Here is a 20,465-nt window from a genome sequence, read left to right on the forward strand (position 1 = left end):
TTCTACGGGATTCTTGCCCACAGTAGTAGATATGATAATCATCTGAGCTGAATTCGCCCATTCCTGTCCATTTTAGTTCACTGATGCCCAGGATGTCAATGTTTATTCTTGCCATCTCCTGTTTGACCACCTCCAGCTTCCCAAGGTTCATAGATCTTACATTCCAGGTTCCTATGCAGTATTTTTCTTTACAGCATTGGACTTTCCTTTCACTTCCAGGCACGTCCACAGCTGAGCGTCCTTTCGGCTTTGGCCCAACCACTTCATTAGCTCTGGAGCTACTTGTACTTGTCCTCCACTCTTCCCCAGTAGCATGTTGGACGCCTTCCGACCTGAGGGGCCCATCTTCCAGCGTCATATCTTTTAGCCTTTTGTTTCTGATCATGGGGCGTTCTTGGCAAAGATACTGGAGTGGCTTGCCATTTCCTACTCCAGGTGGATTACGTTTAGTCGGAACTCTCCACTATGTCCTGTCCGTCTTGGGTGTCCCTGCACGGCATAGCCCATAGCTTCTCTGAGTTACTCAAGCCCCTTCGCCACGACAAGGCAGCAATCCATGAAGGGGATTGCTGTCCGCAATAGCGGTGTTATTTTCTTCTGTTTTCTTCCCAAGGCTGCAGTTGTGTAATTTTGTCGTACAGAGGTATTTCTAATATTTCTTGGCAGCTCCAGTGGTCATTATCTCTGTGTTTACTTTTACCAAGGTTAAAATCATACCTCCAGCCAAGAAGTAGAATAGGAGCTTCAACTAAACAAAAGCTATAAAAACCATATAAAAATACATAAAATAAAGATAAAATCACCGCTGCATAGCCATGAGCGTCTTGCCTGGCTGAGCCGGAACCGGAACTGGTTTCTCTTCAGATCGCATAAATCTTTCGCCTTGGCATGCTTTTCTATGGTACAAAAAAGATAAAGAGCAGAAAAGTTTCAACTCACATATGATAAGAAGAGCCCTATTAGGGACTTGGAAAGAGATCATCCAGCAGATTTACCAAAAAACACCAGGCTGGGTATCACTCATAGAGGCCTTTATACAACCTAACCTCATGACAGAAGTGAAACTATTAAGATATCAAGATCTATTAAAAATGATTGTGAGTTAAGGTCCAAAGAAACTTAGAAACACAAAACATATATCTAGATTGTTGGTCCAGAGCGCAAGTGGAATCTAGTTATAGAAAAGATAAAATAGAGGGCTTTTACACAGAACAAATGATGTTTGATAAACCTCTGCTGGGCTCAAATGATAAAGTAATTAAGAAAATGTATGATTATTTGCTTGAAACTAAAATGCAAGATGAGATGGTAAAAGAATGTATGATTAGGTGGACACAGAATATAAAAAATAATATTGATATTGATCAATGGTTGCAAATATGGAAAAAATAACATAAAGCTCACAAAATCGGTAAATTTCAAGAACATATAAGATGTTTTATAGGTGGCATATGACTCTGGAAATATTCTCAAAAATTTATACAAAAGTGTCAAATGTTTGTTGGAAGTGTGAAGCACAAGAGGGAAGCTTTTTACCATATGTGGTGGACTTGTAGAGTAGTGAAACAATATTGAATAACAGCACATAATCTGTTACAAAAAATACTGTGTTGTAATGTTCCACTAACCCCAGAATTGCTTTTACTGAGCATTATCCCAGATAATATAGATAAGACAAAGAACTACCTAGTTATATATATAGTCACTGCAGCCAGAATTCTTTATGGTAAGAACTGGAAGAAATCAGAGATACCAAAACAGGAGGAACTTATTGAGAAGATATGAGATACGGCAGAAATGGATATTCTGTCAGAAGTGTTGAAAGACTGTCCAATACAAAAGGCAACTGAACAATGGGATTTATTATATAAATGGCTTGAGTCACCACATAGTTCTTAATAACATGGAATTAAACTAAGATGTAACTGTAAGTTGAAACCTGGAGGGCAATCAAATGGTAGAAAGGCAAAAAGTTCACTTGATATTGCAACATGAACAAACAGATTGGATGACAGTACATTTTATGTTCTCCTTACCCCTCTTTTTGCCCCCATATTCCCCCTACCTTTTATACTTCTTATCTTATCCCTAGTTTTTAAAAAATAAAAAAATAAATACAAATGTTAAAAATTGTATGGTTTATGTTGCCCAAACAAGGTAAAAATTTGGTTATGGAGGCACAGGTTGATCTCCAGAGTGCTGAGGGAAATGGGAACCCTCAAATTCAAAGTGAAGAATCATTGCTTCAGAAGAATCATTTCCTCAAAAGCTCCAAAAATTTGGAAAATTGGAAGCTAGAACAGGAATTCATACTGAAGGAGTTAGCTATGAAAAACCAATTAGAATTGGAAAAAGAAAAAAAAATCAGAGAATTTGAAAGGAAAAGGGAATTTGAGCAAGAATTGAAAAGAAAAAAGTCAGAGATCTTGAAAGGCAAAGGGAATTTGAGCAAGAAAACAGGCAGAGAGAAATGCAGTTTCAAATTGAGATGAAAAAACTGGAAATACAGTAGCAGCCCATAATAATAATAATAATAATAATAATAATAATAATAATAATAATAATAATAATAATAATAATAATAATAATAATAATAATAATAATAATAATAATAATAAAAATTGTGGGAAATCCCTCAAATATCGATCTAAAGAAATTTCCCCAATATAAAGAAATTTCCCCAATCTTTCCTGATTTCCTTTGAGAGAGCTTGTTGGGACTTTGGGGTTAAAGATGATGAGAGGATGATAATTTTAAGGTCACAGATAGGGGGAGTTTTATTTGAGATCTATTCTCAGATGCCTCTTGAACAAGCTAGCGATTTTGAAGATTACAGAAAGATGGTATATTCCTGATTTGGGATTAATTCGAAGCATCTCAGGAGAAAATGTAGATCAATTTCAAAGAAACCTGAGGAGTCTTGCTCAACTTGGGGCAAGGTTAACTCAGTATCTTAATAAGTGGCTATGAAAAGAACATGTCACCTCCTTAGACCAAATGTGTTTAGATTAGAACAATTTTATTCAATTTTACTAAGGGAGTTGTGCTATCTTGTCAAGGACAAGGGTCCTAATAATGTGCAACAGGCATCTGAATATGCTGATTTTATTAGTGGGATCAGAGATTTTCGATTCTCTGAGGTAAAACTTGATAGAAAAGTTTGGGACAACAGGAGGACAGTCTCCCCTTCCAGTAGGAATTACCTCAGTCATACTCAAGTGAGAGAAAACCATTTTAAAGCAAGACCTTCATTCTCAGAGCAAAGTCAACTGAGATCAAATAACTATGAGGGAAAAATTAATAAATCCCTTCACTCTAAATGTAAGGCAAATAAGCAACACTATGCTTGTGATAAAGAAGAACATTTTGGGCCCAATTTGAAACTTAGAAGAATATAAATTTCAGTCAGCCTAAAAAAGTATTTTGCCTTCAGCCATCAACAGCTGAGGACTCTAATGGCTGCAGTGTAGGTAAGGAAACGGAATTGGCGGAGAGCCCAGAGCTTCCTAAGAGCAGAGTGATACAGTGTTGTTTAATCAAGTGTGATCAAGCTTTACTGGAAAGCTGTGGAGAAATAATTTTAATTGATGGTAAAAAAAATTAGGAATTGGAGACTCATGCTCTCAAATAACTATTTGTCACCAAGACATAAGTTCTAAAGAAAACATGTTGGAACACGAAATCACCCTCAAAGATATAAGTTTCGATCCTGTAGTATTCCCAATGGCTAGAATAACATTGAATTACCATGGGTGGTCTGGTATATGGAAAGTAGCTGTGTCAGATCAAATCCCAGCCCCTTGTCTGATTGGTTTGGATCTCTCAAAACATGTGCAGAGTGTTCGCTTGGTAACCTGCTCTCAGGGGAGGCAGATTGTAGCCACTGAGGAAAGCATGGGAATCCCAGCCACTGAAACTCTCATTGAAAGGCCCTGTTTAGGGGAACGTATTGAAATAAGTGAGACTGCTGATTTGGTGCTGATGAAAATTCCTAATAGTTCCTCCTTTACTAAGGAACAGATAGCACCTTAAATTATTGCTTTGAAAAAGTCATGGAGAAACCCATTCCACTGCCCTCTGAACACACAAGAGAGGTATTGTGTGGACCAAGGCCTATTGTATGGGGGGTTATGGCACCTTGTAGGGGTGAAGAGCCCTACAAACAACTAATTGTCCCTTTTAAATACCAAGAAAAGGTTCTGGAAAAACAACACAAAGATGTATTTGGAGCACACATGGGGGTCTCTCATACTAAGCAAAGGGCCACACAGAATTTTTATTGGCCAGAGATGGGGCAGCAAATTAAGCAATATTGCTAAACCTGTGACGCTTGCCAGAAGTGCGGTACTGGAAATGACAAGACTAGGGCTAAGTTATGCCCATTGCCTGTTATACTGACCCCTTTCCAACATTTAGGTATGTACCTGGTGGGACTCCTACCCAGGGAAACTAGACAAGGATATAAATATATTTTATCCTTTATTGATTTTGCCACCAGATACCTAGAAGCAGTACCCCTAAGAAACATAGAGATGGAAACTGTGGCAGATGCCTTAATTATTTATATGTCTCAAATGGGTTTTGCATCAGAAATAGTAACAGATTTAGGAACTTCCTTTGCTTCCAAATTAATGAAGAGACTGTGGCAGGACTGGAATTTCCCATGTGATGTTGTCTCCTTACCACACCCAAACAAATGAGTTAGTGGAAAATTTTAATGGAACTTTAATGAGAATGATATGTGCACATGTGGCAGTGAACCCAAATGATTGGGATAATAAATTACAACCACTGCTATATGCTTACTGAGATATTTCTCAAGAAAGCACAGGCTTTAGTCCTTTTAAACATTTGTTTGGTCATAAAGTAAGAGGGCCTTTAGATTTGTTACAACAGAATTGGGAAGATTATATAGAAAAGGACTCTGAGTTGATTGTAGAATACATGGATAATGTAATGAACACCTTAAAAAGATCCCTAGAGATAGCCGGGAAAAACTTAAAGGTGGCCCAAGGTAGACAGAAAGCAGCTGAAAGAGTAGCAAAGGATCTTTTTTTAAAAGAAGCTGCAAGCCAGTACCATTGCCTTTCCTGCCTGTTGATGGAAGCCTGCCTGGCTTTCCCTATCAGTTCTGGAGAACACATTTTGCACCTGATTGTACTTGCATAGAAAATGGGTGCATTTTTTGCTTTTTAAACAATGGCTGAAATCCAGTAGTAAATCATAACTAGATTAGGCCTTTTGAATCACTGGAAATTATGGAAGAGTTGACTGAGCAAATTCTCACTGACTCAACAGGCCCACTCTAGTTGTGATCCTACTTTTGGATTTCAGCCGAAATGTTGCACAGGACATAAGAAAAATCTGCACAAGTTTCCATGAGAAACATTGTTTTCGCACATCCCTTACTGAAAGGTCTTATGGTGAGAGGATGAGGGAAGAGAGAGAGAGAATAGTGTTCACATCCTAGTAAGCACCCATAAACATTTGTACAGTAACTGGTGTTTTCCAAGGCTCGTGCTCATGACTCATGGACCAGGTGGTATGATAGAGACCACTTTTGGGACCCTTTTCAGAATTGTGATTCATTGGGTGGAGGTGATGAGTAAGTATACAGTGACCTAATGTTGCTTCTGAAGCAAGCTAGAACGGCTTTGCCCAGCAGGTGTTTTGGAGGCTTATTGTCTGGCTTAGATGTGTTTAACTACATGTGGTCCTGTTAAAATCCATTCCTTGTGACTCTCCTCTTTACTGACTACTCCATGTGCAAAAGCAGCTCATCCTTTGTCCTTTCCACAAGGGCTTTGAAGCACAACAGCAAAGGAGCTCTGAGATCACAATTGCAGAGGCAAGCATGTTCACCGTATCCTTGTGCAGGCAGCAGAAGGCAAAGGTACAAGCAGCAAGGTTTCATAGTTTCTTCCTCCTCTCAGATATTTCCAGAAACAAAGCTGACTACAGCCAATGAAGGGAGGAGAAGGGGCAGGAGAGGCCCACTTCAGTTCTCAAGAGTTTGAAAAAATGCTTCTTTGTGTTCTTTTTACTAGCAGGGTGAAGAATTCACAGTTGGCAGCTTGAGTGCCTGAAAGCAAACAGCTTTGACATTGATTCTATATACAGTTTATACATTCGTTAAGTTTTGCTGTCCATGTGATCATTACAGTTTGGCTGTCAGACTTGATCAGCAACAGGATGTAAAGAAAAGACCAAGGCATGCACAGACATGCATAGACACTGTGGCACCTTAGAATCTAACAAATATTATCATATTGCAAGCATTTGTGGACTACTGTTGAGTTGGCTCTCTTTGCTGGAGGCAGGCTTTTGAATCCACACTGTGTCACCTGGAAGAAGAGCTAGTCTCTGTAGCCTTGGGAAAGCTTCACAGTCTGAAGAGAAGAGTGAAAAATTATTCCTGATTATTCAATACCTACAAAACACTGGAAAGGGTCACCATAAGTTGGATTCAACAGCAGAGATATTTGTCAAGGTTAGAAAATTTGTGTTTAGAGTGATAAAATAAGTGAGGTGGGTATGGAAAACAGTAGCCTTGAAAATGAGATTGTGTTTAAAAGGGAGGCATGAATAATAGTTTACTATATTTGGTCCAAAACAATTAGCCAGTTCTCCAACCACCAAGGTCCCTGAATAACAACATTCATGACAGCAAAATGTGTTTATGTTATAATGAGCTCTTTATATTACAACGTGCATATACCTTGATACTGAGATGAATTTTTTAATAAGTGTCAATGATTGTTTGGTTTCATTCTGGAGTTAACCCTTAACTGGGGAAAATGCCATCTGTGATGAACACAGGTTTCTGATTTTCTCCTAGAGATCTATAGGAATCTCTACAGAAATCTCTGTAGGGGTATTTTCAGGCATCAGAATCTCTGGCCTGACATATTATTTACAGCTGCAATCCATCAAGTGTTAGTTCAAATTATTATGCCCATGCTGGAGTGGGTGGGAGAGTCTAACTAGGGTTCTCAGAGGAAGCTGAAGTGTAAATTCCCCCTGATTACATGGGCAGCAGTCCCTCATTCACCCAAGCATGGGGTAATTGTCAATTGAAAAAAATATCTCAAACATCTAATGCAATGACTGTAGTCCACAAAAGGCTTTTATTATAAAATAGGTTAAGTATTTTAAGATCCACAATCTTCTTTGTTTTTATGTCACATCGAAAATGTGGATCTGTTGCCTGAAACTCCCATTGCTTAGAAATTGAACAAGCTGCTCCTAGTTCTAGGCATTTTGCCACCTCAAACATGCATGACAAGGTGTGTCAATAGAAACCAACCAATCATCACCTTATGTACAAAGGGGATACACTCTGGCTTATAATTGCCAAAGACACTCAGGGACATTTAGTTATGGCTGTTGCCAAAAGGAGGTAAACAAGTCCAGTTATGTAAAAGTTAATCTTATATACAAAGGTTAATTTGAAATGCCTATTGGCAAACTTCACCCCACGCCTAGCTTTCACATTCTTTATAAGGATCAAGTCAAAGAGCAAACATTGATTTCACCAAACTAGATTTCAGAGCCATTTTACTCATTATAAGCTAATACTATGGAGCCTCTGGGGAGCATCACAATTTTTCTGATTATCTGTATCTCATGTCTTCTTCTGCTTGCTTTCAAGAGCAAGAACGCAAGGTATGGGAAGCTACCACCTGGCCCAACACCTCTGCCCATCATAGGGAATATTCTACAGTTGAAGATCAACAACTTGGACAAGGCTCTCTGTGAGGTAGGCTGAATATTAAATTCTGTCCTCAGAAGATCTTTGTGATAACACACCAGGTACTATTCATAAAACAAAAATCCTTTTTGATAAAACATGTTACAGAAGAAAATTCTGCGTTCACATATGCTACAAAATTCTGAGAAACTATAGTGGTAAGATGTCAAATTGTAATTCTACGGTATTCTGAATTAAAGAACATATAGATTTGTAGTCCTGGAAATTAAGAAATGTCATATCTATGGCTCAGGGCAGTCTATAATTCACTACTGAATGAAAGGTGGATCTCATTGTTTTAGAAAGAGATTTTGTGTGTGATTAGCATGTAGAGAATCTGTATTTATTTTAGCTAGTTGATGGCACAGAAGATCTGTAATGATGGGAAAAGAGAATGTCATACATGCCCTGAGGTACCCACCCCTCTTTAGCTAGAAGTCACCATATCTAGATAGTGAACTACCATGATCAGCACAATTCAGTTTGTGTAGACAAGTATGTGTGATAGGTTCCAACTGAACATGGACATTCCTGTATCTTATAAATTCTCTTTTGTTGATTATTTTTCTTCTCATAAAACTGTTTAAAACAACAAGAACACAGCATTAAAAACCCTCTGAAATGTGATATACTTGTTGCACGATAATTCAGCCACATAACATTTCTAATTTTCAGGTGGTAGTTTTCAAACCATACTATTCTGGACTTTCCTCAAGGGGATGAAAGCAGAGTTAACATTGCTGCTCCTGTTCTCCCTTTCAATCCATAAATGCTTGCCTTCACTCATTTCCAACTGTCTTAACAACAACAACAAGAAGAAAGCTAAGGTTCAAGGAATTAGTGTAAACAGCAAATGTCAACTCTGCCAGGAGTTCATCTGTGAATGTCCAATGACTGCACAAACAAATTACAAAATTAGACATGATCGAGTGGCAAAATTAGTACACTGGTGATTATTCAAAATAATAATAATAATAACTTGCCAGTCTTGAGAGCATCAGATAGAGAAGGTGTCAGAAAACGAGGAAGTCAAGATCTTATGGGATTTTCAGATACAAATTTATAGACACCTTGTACATAACACACCGGATTAGTAGTAATAGATTGAAGAAATATCTGGATCATTGACATTGTAATCCCAGGGAATGTCAGAACTGAAAATAAAGAACTAGAAAATCTAACAAAGTACAGAGATCTGGCAATCAAAACAATTCACTTATGGATGAAACCCACTTCAGTGGTCCCTGTAGTCATTGGGAATTTGGGACCAATATCAAGAAATTTCACACAGTATAATAAGCAGTTGCAGATCTCAGAAATAACACCATCAGAGCTACAACAACTAGCAATATTAGGAACAGCATACACACTGTGCTGATATTTGACAGATACTTAAGGTTTTGGTTAAAACTTGTATCAGTGATATAATATCAGTCAATGTTTTTATAATTTCTGTTGACTGTGTCTGGTGTTGAAGAAGAAGAAACCAAATAATAATAAGAAATTTTAAGAAAGAAAACAAAGGCTTGATTTTTGCTGCACAAGAACAAGCACTCCAAACCAACGTGATGACAGCTAAGATCCAAAGAATGAGTGCTAACAGCAAACTTCAACTCTGCCAAGAAAAAGATGAAACTGTATCACATTTCATCTGTGAATTTCCAAAGATTACATAATCAGATTACAACGTTAGGCATGATAGAGTGGCAAAGTTAGTGCACTGGTCATTATGCAAAAAATATAACTTGCCAGCCTCCAAAAACCTGTGGGAACATCAGGTAGAGAAGGTGTCAGAAAATGAGGAAGTCAAGATCCTGTGGGATTTCCGGATCTAAGCTGATGGACACCTTGAACATAGCACACCAGACATAGTAGTAATAGAACAAAGAAATGTCTGGAGCACTGACATTGCAATTCCAGGGATGCCAGAATTGAAAATAAAGAATTGGAAAATCTAACAAAGTACAGAGACCTGGCCATTGAAACATCTCGCCTCTGGAAGAAACAGACTTCAGTGGTCCCCATAGTTATCGGGCTTTGTGAACAATATCAAGAAATTTCACACAGTACTGTAAACAGTTGCAGATCTCAGAAATCACACCATCAGAGCTACAAAAAAACAGCAATACTAGGAACAGCATACATATAGTACTGCACCAATATTTAGCAGATACTTAGGTTTTTGGTTAAAACGTGTATCTGTTATATAATACCAGGCAATGTTTTTATAAGTTTGACTGCCTGGATTTTATAATAATAATAATAATAATAATAATAATAATAATAATAATAATAATAATAATAATAATAATAATAATAATAATAATAATAATAATAATAATAATAATAATAATAATAGGAACTCTATTGATCATCATGCCCTGCTCTGTTAAGGAGGCACAGTGGGTAATTGAACTCCCAACTACTGGTTCCACAGTTTAAAGCAGTGGTTCTTAACCTTTGTTACTCAGGTGTTTTTGAACTGCAACTCCCAGAAACCTCAGCCAGCAGAGCTGATGGTGAAAGCTTCTGGGAGTTGCAGTCCAAAAACATTTGAGTAACAAAGGTTAAGAACCAGTGGTTTAAACCAGTGGTTCTTAACCTTTGTTACTCGGATGCTTTTGAACTGCAACTCCCAGAAACCCCAGTCAGGACAGCTGGTGGTGAAGGCTTCTGGGAGTTGCAGTCCAAAACTCCTGAGTAACTCAAGGTTAAGAACCAGTGGTTTAAACCACTGACCACTTTAAGAACTGTCACTAGCCTTGCCCTCCTATGTTATTCAGGCAAAACATGTTTTCACTAAGCTTGCTCAAAGAAAAGCATATCATCCCCTACAGAACAGTATTGGCAATAAAAACAAGAATAGCAACAACAACAGCCAGAATCCTATCGATATTTACATAGTCTGACAAGTGTGGCTGATTGACAAAGTGTATGGGTGTATTGTGGTTGTGTAATGAAGACATGCCCTATCACCTCATATATTAGCAGTCCTAGAGAGGCAACCCAGAAGGATATCGTGGTCAATGGCATTGAGGTTCAGTAGAACCAACAAGGACACACTTCCCTGTCCAGTTCCCAGCGTACATAATCCATCAAGATGACCAAAGCAGTCTCCACCCATAAACAGGCCTGAAACTGGATGGAACGTAGAATAGCTCCAGTGGGCAACTCTGTGCAGACCCAAGTTATCATGCTTATCTAGGATCAAGTCCTGTATGGCTGCTGTTTTACAATTTCCTTACCTGGTATTTCATTTCCTTTCAAATTATTGTAACTCACAGAATCACAGAATTGTAGTGCTAGTAATGGTCCTAAAATTCATCTAATTCAACCCCTGCTGGAGCAGGAAATTCACAGCTAAAGCATTCCTGACAGGTAACTGTCTAACTTTTATTTCAAAAGACTGGTGAAGGAGAATCCACCACAGTCTGAGAGAGCCCATTCTAGATTTGAAAGTATGTACATACAAATTAGTAAATGCAACTCCATGTTCTTTGTGTAATGAAAATTTCTTCACTAACTGTTATGTGTAAGTGACCAACTTGATATTTTCTTTCTTTCTTTCTTTCTTTCTTTCTTTCTTTCTTTCTTTCTTTCTTTCTTTCTTTCTTTCTTTCTTTCCTTCCTTCCTTCCTTCCTTCCTTCCTTCCTTCCTTCCTTCCTTCCTTCCTTCCTTCCTTCCTTCCTTCCTTCCTTCCTTCCTTCCTTCCTTCCTTCCTTCTTTCCTTCTTTCTTTCGTTCTTTCGTTCTTTCGTTCGTTCTTTCTTTCTTTCTTTCTTTCTTTAGCTTAGTGAGAAGTATGGCCCTGTGGTCACATTGCATTTTGGAGCAGAACGTGTTGTGGCAATGTTTGGCTATGATACAATAAAAGAAGCACTGGTTGATCATGGAGATGAATTTGTTTGGAGGGGAAACTTGCCAATATTTGACAAAGTCAAGAAGGGACAAGGTATTTTATGTTTTTTTTTCATGGATGGGAGTGGGTGGAGGGCAAAGTGAAGTTGCTAGTCAAAATGAGAGCCATGAGATAAATTGGCTGTAGGAGCATGTATGTTTCTAAGGGGTGTCTTCAACTCAATCTTAAACAGGCTCATTATTTAAATATATGCAGGCACACCATGTTGTAGAAGGGTGAAATATGAATTCCAATTATGCTAACCTACCACTATGCAGCTTTACCGTCTCTCTGGAAAAATTCACGCAGACACTTTTGTAGAACAGAACAGTGTTCAGGGAAACTTAATAACTTTTTGATGGAAATCTTGTTCTGGAAGTTAACTCAGTATGTAAGGTTGACAATGTTATCAGCTGCAATGATTTTTCCGAAATGAAACATTTCCTCCCCAAAAGTCTGAATTCCTATAGAATTCCTTTCGTTGTTGAGAAGCCATTTAGAGCAGTAGGCCTGTAGAAATGTTTTTAATCACCAAAAATGCTGCCTAAAGGATGACATCAAGTTTGATTTACCAAAAATCACCATGATTAAAGATGTCATCAAACTTACATGGTGTAACTTATAGAAAGGGCTTCAGCCTGTAATATGCCATTTTAAGAAAGTATTTTCCCCTTCCCTCTCCCCTCAAAACTGGATCCTTCAGATATATATAAATGTTCTTCAGACTATATTTTCCTGAGAAGGTGACTGGATGAGCAATGGCTGTCCTGTACCAATCTCTTTCAGATAGACCTATTTTTCTGGGCCCATTTCAATATGCTTTCAGATCTGATTATGGGGTGAAACATTAATGGCTATATACCATATATAAATGTGTGTGTCCATGTTGATCAGCTTGTAGTGTTTCTCACCATAATATTCCCTTTGATTGTACTGTGTGTATCTTTCCATTTCCAGGAATTATATTCAGTAATGGGGAGAGATGGAAGAAACTTCGACGTTTTGCCATCACCACCTTGCGCGATTTTGGAATGGGAAAGAAAAGCAACGAAGAAAGGATCCAGGAGGAAGCGCAATGTCTCCTGGAAAAGTTAAGGGACACACAGGGTAGGTAGCTATTGCCCGTTGTCCCCATGTAAGTGGTCAGTCTTAAGCAGTCCTTCCTCTGCTAACAAAACCTCACTCTCTCAGCACTTCATCTGTCTCCATTGAGCAGTCCATAACTGTGTTCTGCTTCATCTCAGTCTCAAATCAGAATTCTTTCTTTCTTTCTTTCTTTCTTTCTTTCTTTCTTTCTTTCTTTCTTTCTTTCTTTCTTTCTTTCTTTCTTTCTTTCTTTCTTTCTTTCTTTCTTTCTTTCTTTCTTTCTTTGATATATTGGAAGGAATGTTGAGATGACAGGAGATAAACATTCCTTGGTTCCAGCTGCAGCCTCTGATCATTGCCACCGATCCTTATAGATTGTGGCATGAGATTAATTATTGTTTTTATAAATTGTACATTTATAGTACAGTGGTGCCTCGCATTGCAACGTTAATTCGTTCCAGCGAAACTGCTGCTAAATGAAAATGTCACAATGCGAAAATAAAAAGCCCATAGAAACGCATTAAAATGCAATTAATGTGTTCCTATGGGCTTCAAACTCACCGTTCAGTGAAGATCCTCCATAGTGTGGCCATTTTCGCTGCCTGTTAAGCGAGGAATCAGTCCCAGAAAACAGCACAGATGGGGCACAGACGGGGTGAGGAGGGGGTCTCTGGCATGCCACTGCCACCCTGATCCTGGTCCCGGGAGGGTGCCTCCTCCTTTGCAGCGCCTCCTGCCATGACTGCTCTCTGGCTTGGTGCCCCAGGGGTGCGCGCGGGGATCGGGGCCAGGCCCTTCGCCCCTTCTTCCCTCCCTCCTCCCGAGGCGCCAATCCGGAGCGCCCCCGCTCTCCCCCTCCCACCATCTCTTATTTATGCAGGAGCTCTGGGGGGTAGCGTGCAGCGCCAATCAGCTGTTTAAAAAGCATTGCTTAGCCATGATCGGTTCCCCAAGCAGGGAACTGATCATAGCAAAGCAAAATTCCCCCATAAGGACCATCGCAAAGCGATCGCAAAGCGGTTTCATCGTTATACGAAGCAATCGCTATGCGAGGCACCACTGTATATTGTGTTTATTTGATTGAATTCTCCATTGTAATCTGCCCCCAAAGTTCTGAGCACTATGGGAAGAATACAAGCTAAATAATTAAACAAATAAGCTTCCCTGCAGAAAATGAAAGTGTTGCTCAAATGAAGAGAGCTAAACCAACAAAAGCTTGTACAAAAGAAATGCAGACAAGCAGGCAATAATGGAGGCAAAACAAGATTTGGAGGATTAGCATTAACATTAAGATCAATCAGTTAAAAAAAAGATATATCAGAAGGAAGCAACTAGTTAGGTACTAAAGTGTGTACTAAAGGAAAATAGAGATTGCAGACAAGTTGAATTACTACTTTGCATTTGATGGAAAGGACATTATCTGAACTGGGAAGTATGAGGAAGTGAGAACAGCAGCATTGATAAAAGATGATGTTCTACTTAAACTTTTTTGACAAACCGAAAACAAACACATCATAACTAGGTATTGTCCATTTGAAAGTTAATAAAGAGTGAAAGACCTCAATTGTGAACATGTTGCTATGTTGTAACAGATACATGCAGTATACCCCTAAAAGTGACCTGTGTAACAGAAGATCTAAAGGTCTGCCACCTAGTGCACCAGTGTAACTCAATTTTGGAAATAATTAGGACGGGGGAAAGGAAATGGTCAATAAGGCTGAATCCCTATTTCCGTGAAATGGGTAGGAACTATTATTAAAGGTGAAGTCATCAACCATGTAGAAGGATGAATCTTGCTTAAGGTGAGCCTGCATGACCTCTGCAAAGAAGAGTCTTCTCAGAAAACTTGAAAGTCCTTTAAGTGAGTCAATACAAAGGATATGGGCACAAGAGGTTTAGCAAGTATTATTTGTCAAAATGAATATGGGATGATGATGATAATTAACCAGGACCCCAGATTATTGCCTGCACTCTATGAGCTATATATATTAGGATATACAGTGGTGCCTCGCTTAACGAGCTCACCGTACAATGACGAAATCGCATAGTGATCCCTTTTTTGGGATCGCTAATGTGATCGCTCAACGTGCTTTAGATAGGGCGAAATTCGCTTTGCAAAGATCGGTAAGCGTTTCGCTTACCGATCTTCGCAAAACGAAGCTCCGACGATCAGCTGTTCGGCGGACAAAATGGCCGCCGGAAGCCCCAAAATGGCCGCGCGCAGCGTTTTCATGCCCTCCCCTCGCTTAACGAGGGCACGAAAATGGCTGCCGGCCATAGGAAACTTCGCTGAACGGTGAGTAAAGGAGCCTTTTGGAACGCATTAAACGATGTTTAATGAGTTCCAATGGCTTTCCCTGTCCCGTTCAGCGATGTTTCGCTATAGCGAAGGTTAATCCGGAACGGATTAACCTCGCTATGCGAGGCACCACTGTACCAATCTAAATCTGCCTTCGTACAAGTCAAGGATTTTAACAGGCAGAACCAGAAAAAGACACAAATAATTGCTCTGTTGTGAGGCAGCCAAGAGTCAGAAACTCTCAGCCTACTGCAACTGCTTGATAGCTCAGCGGCTTAGGCCTTGGCGGGTCAGTTCCCCTCTGTGCCTCCCTGACAGGGGCTGGATTTGGTGATCCACAGAGTCCCGTCCAGCTTTGTATTCTAAGATGGAGATGATTAAAAATACCATACACAGTCATTTAGAGTTATAAAAGCATTGACTAGTATAATAATATATTATAATATACTTATAATATTATGTGAAATATCTTGATATTGTTCCCAATGGAGAGACGGGGTCCTCTGAAGTGTATTTCACTGACAAGCAAGATGTTTTGATTGCCAGATCTCTGTATTTTGTTAGTTTTTTCCATTTTTTTTTAACTTTTAATCCCCTGGAATTGCAATGTAAATGATCCAGATATATCTTTGTTCTGTTACTACTATGTCTCTCATGTTATGTTCAAGGTGTCTGTTATTATAATTAAACACCAGGCACTGTCTATCAAAATTATGAAAACATTCACTGGTATTATATAGCATATGCAAGTTTTAACCAAAAACCTCTCCATTAAATATCAGTGCAGTATGTATGCTCTTCGTAATATTGCTGGTTTTTAAAGCTCTAATTGTATTATTTCTGAGATCTGCAACTGTTTATATGATTACGATTACTATTATTATTACTAGTAGTAGTAGTAGGAATTCTACTACTACTACTACTACTGCTGCTACTGCTACTACTGCTGCTACTACTACCAATATTACAATTTGTTTTGTTTTGTTTTTTGGCATGGCACTCCTTTACTGTCCTTTCAATTTGAGAAGCAATGCACAGGAACACAGACCTGTCTGATTGTTAAGCAACATGCCAACAACTGATCTAGTGCCCCAGAGTCTTAAATAAAGTACCAATAAGTCTGATTTGGTTCACAAACTGCATAATTTTGCATATGAAAAACCACTTCAGAAAAGGAAAAGGCATCAGCGGGCATTTTTTCACAAGGTATCATTCTTCCCAAACTATAGTAGAATTCCCAGGAAATTCCTTGCCTACTATGCTGGAAAAGAGAAGAATGTTGCAGCTAATCTTCCTTATTTGCAAAAATGAGGCAAATGATGATTTAAGGTTTACATCCCTATTTACCAGTAAATTTCTTCCTGCTTTCTCAGGTCGCTCATAACAGAACCAGTATTTTCCACCAGGTAGCAGAATGAATTGTGGCATGCCATTATTGTGAAAGTTTGGGGCTTCAGGTGGTCTTAAAGAGCTGGAAAGAGGCAACGTTCAGCTGTCATGCTTGCTGGCTGGAGTTACCAAACTCATCCTATTTATTTATTTATTTATTTATTTATTTATTTATTTATTTATTTATTTATTTATTTATTTATTGTCATTGTAAGTATATACACAGTACTGTATACCCATACAATGAAATTCACAAACATCCAGAGACCAGACACATGCACACACATAAAATTCCCCAAACACTCCCCACCCACTAAAAAAAATCCCCCAACACTCCCCACCCACTAAAAGTCCCGACTAAAAATACAAACATCTACACCGCAGGCCAAGTAACACCGTCCAACTAACTATTCACTACTGGTGGTCTTTAAGCTCATTATTAAGTGCAATTATAACTCCGGGATAAAAACTATTCAGAAAACGTGTGGTCCGAGTCTTAATTGTTCTATATCTTCTGCCAGACGGCAACAGTTCAAAAAAGTTATAAGCAGGATGGGAAGAGTCTCTCAGGATGCTGTGTGTCTTCCTCAGACAGCGGGATGTGAAGATGTCATCCAGGGTTGGTATCTGGAGCCCGATGATATTCTGGGCAATTTTAATGGTTCTCTGTAGAGCTTTTTTGTCCGCTACAGAGCTACTCCCAAACCATGCCAGAATGCCATAGGTTAGGACACTCTCAATGGTGCTACGATAGTATGACAGAAGTAAATGCTGAGATAAATTTAACTTGCCGAGCATTCTCAGGAAATACAGCCTCTTCTGTGCCTTCTTCACTAGCATGTTGACATTTATTTCCATGTGAATCTGTCTAGAAATAAACTTCATATGACATAAAATAAAATAAATTGAAATTACAGGCGGTATTCAAACTGTACAGATTTCTTACACAAAAGGATACAAAAAACTCTTAGCTAGAACTGCATACTGCATGAAAATATTTTTTGTTTCTGGAACCCAGAAGTTTGTTCTGTGGGTGGCATTTCTTGAATGAATGTAGAATAATTTTAAACCTTCTTCCTTGAGAAGGGTCTGCTCTAAACTTCAACCAAACTCACAACCGAATCGGAACCATAAGCAAGCAGTGCCCAGATTCTCCACCCACCCCAACCTCAGGCTCATATGGGGAGAGACAGTATGCTTTGAGGTATGGTTCTCTGGCACTATTGGATTATTTATTCTAAGGAATGATAACAATGATGAATCTCTCCAGTGCTGTCTTAATCTACATGAAGATGATTGACCCCACCAAAAGAATAGAGAACTGCTCCAAATCACTGGCAAAACATTAAGGAGAAGGTTAATATCTAATTAATGCTAGCTGCCAGCTGATGCAAGCTCAGAAGTCCCCAGCTTAGTTATTGGCTTTGATCCAGATTAATTTTTTGTTTGTTTGTACTTTCAGGAAAGCCCTTTGATCCAACTTTTCTATTCAGCTGTGCTTTGTCCAATGTCATCTGTGCCATTGTCTTTGGAAACCGATATGATTATGATGACAAGAAATTCCTAAAGATGACCGGCTTCATAAATGATTCCTTTGCTGTTCTAAGCTCCCCTTGGGGGCAGGTGGGTGGTTATCCTGTTTTCCATGTAATCTACATTTTTATGTGGCATAATTCAACTATAGCTCAATTCCAGTATGCAGTTATGCTGCATAAAGCTGATGATGTCCTTAGGCTTATGTGGACTGATGTTACATTTCTGTATTTCAGTCTATTGGAGCTTTTTGCATACAGAAGGTCCCTTTTATACCATGAGGTAGTTTCCAAATTGTAGTCCAAATTGCTGCTGAAAGCTTATCATTCCACGGAATCTGTGACTTCATGTTTTATATTTATATGTGGACGCTAAATGTCTTGTGTGAGGAGCCCTCTCCCACAGTGCTACTTGTGTGCAAGACGGTGCAGCATTTCTTGCTTCCTGAATGCAGACATGAAAGACATTCTATTGAAATATGTGGCATAGTGCAGAGTGATGGACTTGGATTCTGCAGAGCAGGGTTGAAATCCCCCACTAGGCCATGGAAACTGACTGGGCAAGTAAAACTGGTAAAACCATTCCTCAAATATCTCACTTACCTTGAAAGCCCTATTAGAGTCACTTTAAGTCATTTCCAACTTAACAGTACGTCACACACACACACACACAAATATATATAGATGGTGCAAGAGTATATTTTCCTATAAAATGAAATTTAAAATGGCTTTTTTCATGTTAGGAAATCAAGGAACCTGATGTGGTTCTGGAATGGACATGTATAGCCTGCAGATCTCTGGAGGTTGTTCAGACTGATGTAGATCTATATTGTCTACACTGAATTGGCAGTAGTATTTTCCTATTTTTAATTGTAGAAGCTAAGAATTAATATTTTGTCCTTCTACATGCAGAGCACATCCTTTGCTACTGATCTATGGCCTTTATCTACCCTTTTACTCCCGGACAGACAAATCACATTATTCACATGCCTTTTTGGAGGTATACAAAAGAGTTCAAAAGAAAGAAGCAATAAAGAAGTCAAAGGCTGTTTCGCTCAGACAGCTCGACCCACTAGGTTTAGGAGATGCATGAGTGGCAATCTATGGGCTTAGTTATGAGAAGAGCAGTATCAGATTTGAGTATGTAAGAACAAAAATGCCATGTTTCTTGTTTCAAATAAGAGATTTCTATTGTGCCTTTACTTTAGAATGGATGGGTGAACGTACCTGCTTTTTCTCTTGGCAATCCAGTTACTTTGGGGCTGTAATGTGAATTGCCAGCTGCACTGAGATGAAGTCTCAATTCATCTCTACTTGTCCATGAGAAGAAAGAATAATTGATGGTGATGATCTGTCATTTTTGTCATTCCTTTTTTAGCTCTACAATTTCTTTCCCTCCTTCATGGATGCCCTTCCTGGACCACATCAAAGGTTTGTGAAAAGTGATGCAGCACTGAAAGAATTTGTTTTGGAGCATGTTAAACAGCACAGGGTCACTCTGGACCCCAGCACCCCTCGAGATTTTATTGACTGCTTCCTTCTTAAAATAGATCAGGTAAGACTAAAATCATACTCTTCAGGGAAACATGAATTTTTTTTTTTCAAATGGCTGACAGCTGTGTGGTGTTTCTTGAAAATTGCTGAAGATGGAGATTCCTTGAGTGTTCTCCTTTAAGGCACCTTTTCTCTAAAGTGACTAATTATTAAGGGCCAAATTACACATTACAGATAACCTGTTACAAGAGCTGCAATGGCTTTGGATTTCCAGAAAGATCTTCATGTGTAAGAAATTTGGTTTAGTTCCTGAAGACTAATCACAAAATAAAGCAAGCTAAATTTCTGCTTTCAGGAGGTGAGGCAAGTTTCTGCTGTGACATCCAGATGCTTTCAACATTAAGAACTTCCCTCTCCTAGTGATCAGTTATTTCTAACATATAATTGGGTCGAAGTCTTTAGCCACTTTTCTCTAATCAGAATTGAGGAACACCTCAGGAACAAAATGCAAAGATTGAGCAGTTTCTCCATTGTTGTTGTAACTGTGACAAGCTGTCTGGACTGAGGAGAAAACTGCAAGTAAGCCAGATCTTTACAGAGCATAATCACTTATATATGGAAGAATCTGTCAGTTTCAGTTTCTCCTAATTTTTCATTTTATTTATTTAAAATATTTTCACCACACCTTTCTACTTAAAAGGACCCAAGGTGGCTTTTCCTTAATTTCAGTTTGATCTGGTATCTTGCAAGGGGCAATAGATTCTTTTTGGATCTCCCGCACTAGTGAGGTAAGGCTACAAAGATTTATGAAAAGAAAGGGAAAAGAGAAAAATCATAGTAGGCTGAATACATATATCATAGCAGCTGTGATAAATACTATGAGAATAACCTTAATGAAGCCAGAACAGAACAAAAAGCAAAGACAAGATCTGAAACTTTTTTGCCTGCTGGGGGCCCAAGAAACAGGAGCAAGTCATTCTGCATGACCTGAGTGTACAGCATCCACTGGCCATGACC

General features: G+C 38.8%; 1 protein-coding gene across 1 annotated transcript in view; it reads left to right on the forward strand.

Annotated features, from left to right (window-relative positions):
- Positions 1 to 605: 605 nt before the first annotated feature.
- LOC110082916 (cytochrome P450 2H2) overlaps positions 606 to 20,465 on the forward strand; it is a 30,135-nt gene continuing 10,275 nt past the window's right edge. Inside the window, exons 1-5 of the mRNA XM_020800875.3 lie at positions 606 to 7,759; positions 11,540 to 11,702; positions 12,606 to 12,755; positions 17,885 to 18,045; positions 19,333 to 19,509. Of these exons, the coding sequence (XP_020656534.3) occupies positions 7,580 to 7,759; positions 11,540 to 11,702; positions 12,606 to 12,755; positions 17,885 to 18,045; positions 19,333 to 19,509 (831 nt within the window). The 5' untranslated portion in view covers positions 606 to 7,579. The remainder of the gene's footprint in view (positions 7,760 to 11,539; positions 11,703 to 12,605; positions 12,756 to 17,884; positions 18,046 to 19,332; positions 19,510 to 20,465) is intronic.

This window comes from Pogona vitticeps, chromosome 1 (assembly GCF_051106095.1).
Source record: "Pogona vitticeps strain Pit_001003342236 chromosome 1, PviZW2.1, whole genome shotgun sequence".
In the NCBI taxonomy this organism is placed as follows: domain Eukaryota; kingdom Metazoa; phylum Chordata; class Lepidosauria; order Squamata; family Agamidae; genus Pogona; species Pogona vitticeps.